The following is an 8,120-nucleotide window of genomic DNA, read 5'->3' on the forward strand; positions in this document are numbered from 1 at the left end:
CACCTTTGAAGGTAAATAATGTACTTACATCCAGTAATCTTGCTCTGATTTGTCATCCTGAGGGTCCCAGAGATAAAATGTAGCATAGTTCTGTTTGATAAAATCCATTTTTATATTCAAATGTAGGAACTGGGTTCTACAGTTTGAACCATTGCTGTCTCTGGCTCCACACCCACCCTGCCCGGCCATCTAGACGTGTGAAAGTTAGTGTATAAGCTAATGATCCATCATGGACTCTCCCGAGTGGCGCAGTGGTCTGGTTCGAATCCAGGCTCTGTCGTAGCCGGCCGCGACAGGGAGACCCATGGGGCGGCGCACAATTGGCCCAGCGTCGTCCAGGGAAGGGGAGGGAATGGCCGGCAGGGATGTAGCTCAGTTGGTAGAGCATGGCGTTTGCAACGCCAGGGTTGTGTATTCGATTCCCACAGGGGGCGAGTATGAAGGAAAAAAAAATAATGTATGCACTCACTAACTGTAAGTCGCTCTGGATAAGAGCGTCTCCTAAATGACAAAAAAAAAAATTAAAATGTATAACATTCCTGGGAGTGTGTAAACTTACATTTTGTATTACCATATCATTTTTGTATGTTCTCTGTAGTTATGTACTTGAAAATGTATCAATTGACCAATTCGGCACATTTGGGCAGACTTGATACAAAATAGTCCAGTATTGCAAAGCTTCACTGGATCAATCTGAAACTTTGCATACACCCTGCCTCAATCTAGTGGCCAAAATCTAAATTGCGCCTAAACTGCAATATTATGTTGTAGCCTTTCTCTTGCATTTCAAAGATGATGGAACAAAAAAAATAAAAGACAACACATTTTTTTGTTTTGTATTATCTTTTAACAGATCTAATGTCTTATATTTTCCTACATTAATTTCACATTTCCACAAACTTCAAAGTGTTTCTTTTCAAATGGTATCAAGAATATACATATCCTTGCTTCAGGTCCTGAGCTACAGGCAGTTAGATTTGGGTATGTCATTTTAGACGAAAATTGAAAAAAAAGGTCCGATCCTTAAGAGGTTAAGGGCTTGTAAGTAAGTTATTTTATTTTTATTTATTTTATTATTTATTTAAGCATTTCAGGGTAAGGTCTACACCTTTTGTATTCGGCGAATGTGACAAAATATGATTTGATGATTAGGTGGCCATGATGGTATGAGGGCCAGATTTGGGAATTTTGCCAGGACACCGCGGTTAACATCCCTACTCTTACGATATGTGCCATGGGATCTTTAGTGATCACAGAGAGTCAGGACACCCGTTTAACATCCCACCCAAAAGACGGCATCCTACACAGGGCAATATCCCCAAACACTTCCCTGGGGCATTGGGATATAACATTTGTTTGACCAGAGAAAAATAGTGTCTACTATTGGCCCTCCAACACCACTTCCAGCAGGAGTCCAGGAGACCAGATTAGCTTCAGAGTCAAGCCAGCAGTGGGATGCAGGGTGGTATGCTGCTGGCTGTTTTTATCCATACACTGTGGTATATTCATCCATACACTGTGGTGGGTAAACATTATTAGCAGATTCTTGGCCATGATGAGTAATGTTAGGCTGAATCAAAATGTACAGAACCTTGTATAGCAATGAATGTATATTTAAAAACCTTGCCTTCCTTGAGAATTGCAGTCCTTACAATTGGCAGTAATCTAACCCCCTCTTCTAACTCCCTTTTCCAACAACAAAGTGTCTGAGCCACTCTTTGATTGGGTAATACATGCCTATTCAGCAAAGTTCACAATAATTGCACAGCTATTAATTTTTCATAGAAAAATGTATTTATGTATTTATCAGCTTGAATGTATTTGCTTGGCACACATGGCAACAGCAGTCTCTCCCTCTGTCACACATACTCACTCTCTTGCTTTCTGACAACTCCAACAGCTTTATCAGTACAATCCTTATTATGTCTTCTCCATAATCATAATTGAGCTTCCATTGTATATAATCAGTGGTCATCTGCCTCAGCCGAGTGTTCCAAAGCGCCAAGATTTAATTTTCAAACAGATGACTCTCTCCTCGCCAAAAGAAAAAGAGAGAGAGGGAAGACAGAATACAATTCTCCACTGAGTGACAGTTCAATTAGCCTCCTGTCCTCCCCGGCACTAATAGTCAGATGGGCGAGCGATGCAGGGACAGGGCAGGTCATTAAAAAATATTTAAATCTCGCAAGGTTTACTCAAGGCCAGTGATTAAGGATCTGTGCCCCTGACAGGTGGCCAGGGCTTGTTCCCCATCTCCCGCTAGAAATAAAAGCAATCTCGTTCTAATTGCAAAGGCCAAGTGATTGCACACATTGAAAAAATGTCTCTGTGGCCTAGCTGTAGCCAGAGCTCTCCATTCCACAAGTTGGATAACAAGTGTAGACTCACACGTGGCTGGAGTCCCTGGGTATGTCCCAAATGGCACCCTATTCCTTGGTCAGGGCCCTGGTCAAAAGTAGTGCACTATTTAGAAAATAAGGTGCCATTTGGGACACACCCACATCTCTCTCAGCCCAGACATATTGCAGATCAACAGGGTCTCCCTACCTCTTTTAGTTATGTGTCATAGACGTACGCTGACAAGCCCCAACACTGTGGTTTAAAAAAGACAGCCTAGGCCTATAAAGGGGCATTTTGGGTAAAGACTCCGTCCGCCCCATCACTTCTTCTCTTTTCATGTGCTGACTTATCTCCCCTCTCAAAGCAACAGGGAGGCTGTCAATTTCTGACAATGTATGTCTACAGTGTGTTAGTTCCCCCCGTACAGATTTAGTGAGCCTCTGACTGTACCAATACTAAGTTGTGCAGGAAAAATAAAATGGAACACTTGCGTTGAGAAGGAAAGGCATCCTTGCTGCTTTGCTTTGACAGCCCCTATCCACCATACCTACATCTGTCAATCTGGATTTGAGGCTTTTCACATTTTGCTCTGCTACAAGTAGAGGAATAAAGAGCAACATTTCACAATATTTCTAACATTTAATTTGAATGATGATATTGAGATGCTTCTGTAGGAAATAATACTACCAAATTCAGAATATCAGGAATCAACAAATGTTATAGTTCATAATTGAGGTTATAGTTTTAACAAGCAATACGCCATCACACCTTAGCTGATCTCATCACCCCCAATGAGTGGTGACCTTATAATTATCAATTTCCATAACAATGACCACTCCAGTACATCTCTGAATTATTTATATACTTTCACACCATTGTTCTGCATGGACTAGAAACCAAATAGCTCAGTCTCACCTTCCTATATTCTGGCTATGCATGATTGATAAATGAGGCACCAGGTCCAGGGGTCTTTCTGTGAAAATATATATTTTGGGGTTCAAGTTACTTGCCTGTCGTTAGCAATCAGTCTTAAAGTGTAGCCTACTGAGAGTTCAAAGAAATGTCAATGGTTCATTCCTGACTCCTGAGTTCTATTCATACAGTATCTGAGTGTGCATTTCCAATTCTACAATTTTCCAATTCTCCACGCTCTAAAAAATATAACTTTTTCTGTTTACCTTTGGAGGGACCACAAATCTCCAGGCATTTATTTATTATTATATATTTTTACTTGGTACTTTGGAGGATTCAAGTTGCCTCAGGGCGAATGATGTTGTGTGCAAGCGTTACTTTTCAAGGCTCCACAACTGGAACAAACACCTGATAAAAAAGGGAGGCATATGGCTCTTTTGTGGAGATAGCAATAAAGCTCGGCAGCTTATAGATCTAAAAAATGGAAATTAGTCAGCATTTTCTATCTCTGGTTCATTGGCCCTTCCTATGGGGGAAATACATGGGAAAATAATGGGGTCTGCGTTTATCTCCCCCCCAACAACAAAAACATCCCCATAGGCTTTGGCCAACGAGCCACGGTGAAGTTAGCCTCGGTTAGTGCCTACAAAACGACGCCACTAAGATTGCACTCTATAACAGACAACATAGATGGAATTTGCTATTTTGTCCTTCAAACATTCCTTCATTCAGCTGTCATCCCATGATGCAAAAATTGTAATTGGAAAATGAAACTGGACTGACAGCTTTGATACATATTTAAAGGGGCAATATGGGATTCAAACAACAACAAAGCAGTCACCCCACCACTTTTGTTTGGTAAACAGTTGGGATGGGGCTGGTGAAACTTAACCACTCTAATTCGTAGACAGAGCTATGAGGACTGACCATTGATTCTATCAAAATAACAGTTTTAACCATGTTTTGAGGCTATACACTACAGTGTTTGAAATTACATTGTTTACAAACATTGGAGTAAAACAAGCTTAAAACTATGTGAAACATGTTGTTCATTCAATCTGTATGCACTATTCTGCAATTCAATGTTTTAAATAAGAATCGATTCAAGGTGAATTGTTGTCTGTCCAAGTGTGTGCTTTTCATTAATGTTTCGGATACTCAGTTGATCCTGTCAGACCCAGCACCTAGAACAAGACTCACTGCTTTTTAATAATATAATATGCCATTTCGCAGATGCTTTTATCCAAAGCGACTTACAGTCATGTGTGCAAACAGTCGTGGTCAAAAGTTTTGAGAATGACACAAGTATTGGTCTTCACAAAGTTTGCTGCTTCAGTGTTTTTAGTAGGGGTGTAACGATTCGTTTTAACAACGATTCGATTTGTATCACGATTCATGGTTGTCGATACGATTCAAGGACGATATTGGTTCATTTAGAACGATACGATCCGAAACGATTCAGTGACTTGAAATCGATTCAGTAACCTTTTAGCCAAAAATTCAACCAGTGTGACTGAAATAAATACCTGGATACTGGACAGTGCAGGTGAAGTTTCCTAGATTCCTGTTTCTTGTAATGGAATCAGGTATCAATTAATTATGAATATAAATAAACAAGTAAACAACAATGAATGGCAAATGCATTCACATTTTATTTGAATAAAGTGCAAACAACACTTTAGGTTGAATTAACAGGAAGTTAAAATTGTCTGATCTCATTTTCAATATTCAATACATTTTCAATAAAAGTACAGTAAGTGCAACCAACATTTCAACAGTAGGTTTACCTGCTACTTCTGCTTTTGTTTTTCAACATAAAAATATTACAATATTAATATCAAAAATAAAGTGCAACCAACATCTCTTCAGGTTGAATAAAGAGTAGGTTTACCTGCTACTTCTGCTTTTGTTTTTCAACATTACAATACAAATACAGTATTAATATCAAAAATAAAGTGCAACCAACATCTCTTCAGGTTGAATTAATAGTAGGTTTACCTGCTACTTCTGCTTTTGTTTTACAACATTACAATACAAATACAGTATTAATATCAAAAATAAAGTGCAACCAACATTTCTTCAGGTTGAATGAGCAGTGGATGAACCTGCTACTACTCTCATTTTAATAAACAAACAATATTCAACAAAATATCAAGTGTAACCTACTAGGCTACTCTTCAATGACTACAGATTTTTTTTCAAAAATATCAACTGATCAACATGATCTGGCCGCAGAACACTTCTCTGTGCGTTCACTATGTCGCCAGCAGTACTAAAAATTCGTTCTGTTGGCACACTGGTGCCTGGAATGCACAGGTACCGTTTAGCAAGGGTGGAAAGTACAGGTAGCTCTTTCTCCTGAGATCTCCACCACTTCATGGCATTTTCAGTCAAAGGCAACGCATCTTTTGCTCGGTACCTTAACACCTCTGCTCTGGCTGTCTTGCTTGTGGATTTTCTTTCTCTTTGGGTGAAGGAATCGCCAAACAGCGCATCTAAGGCTTTCTTCTTACAAGGAGGTGACTCATTTGGAGCTACAATATAAGAAATATATTTCAAAATATAGTCATGTTTCTCATTAATACAAAACAACAACAATCTTTTATTGGTATCACATGAAACACACCTGTGGTCTCTTCATTGAATCCTGACAGCTTTGTGCTTGAGCTTCCCTTGTCTTCCTCCTGATTTCCCATTGCTTGCATCTATTGATGTAAGAATGTGTGAACTGTTCAAATTTCTGCTCTGTAATACTGCACACATACATTTAGAGGAAGATAAAGAACAGATGAGATTTGAGAGAGGACAAATGAAAGGGGAGAAGAGAAAAGAGCAGAGGAAAGAGGAGAGAAGAGTTACCTGGTGGGACACTTCTGCCTCAAAAACCAGTTTTGTGTAGACCTGTTCTCTGTCCTCTTTTTCCAGGTAGGGCAGTTCTTTAAATCGCGGGTCCAACGCTGATGCTGTTTAAAGAACAAGAATATTGCATTCATTGCATTATTAAATTAAGTTGACCTGAAATTGCAAGTGATGACCACCTCCTCATACACAAAATAATCAGAAGATTAAACTTTAGTATGTTTAAAAGAAATGTAGCACAGTGATGATATAAAGCCACCATGAACTAAGAATTGTATTGCAGATATCTTGTTTACTTTTCCATATGAAAAAACAACTCAAATTCAAACTTGAAAACGCAAAGGTGTGGCATTTTACAAATTAATACAGTCTAATAACCTAAAATATTAACCAAGTTGATTTTAATTAAGACTCCAAATTCATTACCTATGTTGAGAGCATCTTGGGTGCCTCTGTAGCGTGTGGAGAGGTCACTGGCCATCACCCTCTTAATCTCTGCAACCAGGGTTGAGTCGTCTTCGCATGGCTGTAGGTGTTTCAGCAGTTTTGCTTGAAGAGGAGCAATTACAGAGAGAGTTGGCTGGTCTTCTTCACACATCACAGTGGTTGCCATTTTGACAGGACCCATCAACTGAACAATGTCATCCATGTTGGCAATATCACTCTCACTCAGCGTGCCTACATCTGTGACCCCCTTTCGTAGATCCTTGGACATCAGAGTTGCCATTATAGCTGGCTGTTGTTCCAAAAAACGTTCAAGCATTTCGAATGAACTGTTCCATCTGGTGATTATGTCTTGGATCAGTTTATGTTTTGGTAAATCCATCAGAGTTTGTTTTTCCTGTAGGGCGTGACATGCAATCGGGCTGCGGTGAAAATATCCAACAATTTTTCGCACTTTCCCCAACAACCTTGAAGCACGGTCCACCCCCAAACCCTTCTGCGAGGCAAGGTTGAGTGTATGTGCGAAGCAGGTAATGTGTGGACTGAACTGGGCTTCTGCACCGGCCACAATCATATTCCTGGCGTTATCTGTGACGATGGCAGGATTCTTGTCGCAGATTTTCCACTCCATGCAGGCTTCACGCAGTAACGCGCCAATATTTTTACCAGTATGGGCTTCATTTAAAACTCTGGTTAGCAGAACAAAGGTCTTCATTTTCCACTCCGGATCAATGTGATGAGAGGTAATTGTCACATACCCTTGATTTGAGCATGACGTCCAGCCATCTGTCGTTATCGCTACTCGTTCAGCTTGAGAAAGCGACAGCTTCACATCATTCTTAGTACTTTCGTACAATGCAGGAATAACCTTTTCAGAGAAATGTGGTCGGCTTGGTATTGTGTACCTTGGCTCCAATGTTTGAATCATTTCACGGAATCCCGGATTTTCAACCACACTGTAGGGTCGCATGTCTTTGCAGATAAACTTGGCAATTGTTGCCGTGATGTTTTTCGCCTGAGCTGAGTTTTGGCCTAGTCTCTGACTAAACATGCAGGCGAGACCTGAGGCTTCTGCAGAGTTGACTTTACCTTTCGCTGCTGTAGCAGCGGGAACGCTGGTGGTTGGAGAGATTTGTCGTGTTGCCGTTGTACTTTACTTGACCTGTACATATCCTACAAACAGCGAGCGACTTATTTAGAACATCTCCGTCTTTGCAAAAGCCAAAGTGTTTCCACACACTGGACCGCAATGGTGGCTTGATAATTTCTCGCTCGTCCGCCATGCTATGTTTTGTTGTCTTTGCGCCTTTGCGTGACGTCACGGATAGGCAGACTGAATCGAGAAATGTTTAAAGCCTTTATCATTAAAAGTGCTAAGAAAAAACATCCATATAAAGTCTGACGTGCTTAAATCCAATGGGTTATTTCCTAGTATCGATACAATCGATTTATTACATTTTAAAACGATGTTAGATTGATATATGTTGTCCAAAAGGCCAACTCGCCGAGCACAGATCGATGTAGTTGGATCATAGGAATATAAATCGATACATCGATGTAGTAGA

General features: G+C 40.1%; 1 protein-coding gene across 3 annotated transcripts; it reads right to left on the reverse strand.

The window, feature by feature from the left end:
• Window positions 1-5,550: 5,550 nt before the first annotated feature.
• On the reverse strand, window positions 5,551-7,421 carry LOC121574236 (E3 SUMO-protein ligase ZBED1-like). Of its 3 annotated transcripts, none has more exons than XR_006661451.1 (3): window positions 6,112-6,337; window positions 5,879-5,957; window positions 5,551-5,786 (listed from the first exon to the last, which is right to left on the reverse strand). XR_006661451.1 is itself a non-coding variant. In XM_045222728.1 (3 exons), the coding sequence occupies exons 1-3, from the start codon at window positions 7,268-7,270 to the stop codon at window positions 5,748-5,750; spliced, it is 876 nt and encodes a 291-aa protein (XP_045078663.1). In that variant the 5' UTR covers window positions 7,271-7,421; the 3' UTR covers window positions 5,551-5,747. The 3 variants fall into 3 exon arrangements, 2 of the variants coding, with proteins under 2 accessions (XP_045078663.1, XP_045078664.1); XM_045222728.1 differs by lacking the exon at window positions 5,879-5,957 and adding an exon at window positions 6,538-7,421 and having other exon boundaries at window positions 6,112-6,215; XM_045222729.1 differs by lacking the exon at window positions 5,551-5,786 and adding an exon at window positions 6,538-7,421 and having other exon boundaries at window positions 5,941-6,005; window positions 6,112-6,215.
• Window positions 7,422-8,120: the final 699 nt, after the last annotated feature.

Source organism: Coregonus clupeaformis, chromosome 9 (genome assembly GCF_020615455.1).
Source record: "Coregonus clupeaformis isolate EN_2021a chromosome 9, ASM2061545v1, whole genome shotgun sequence".
Classification (NCBI taxonomy): domain Eukaryota; kingdom Metazoa; phylum Chordata; class Actinopteri; order Salmoniformes; family Salmonidae; genus Coregonus; species Coregonus clupeaformis.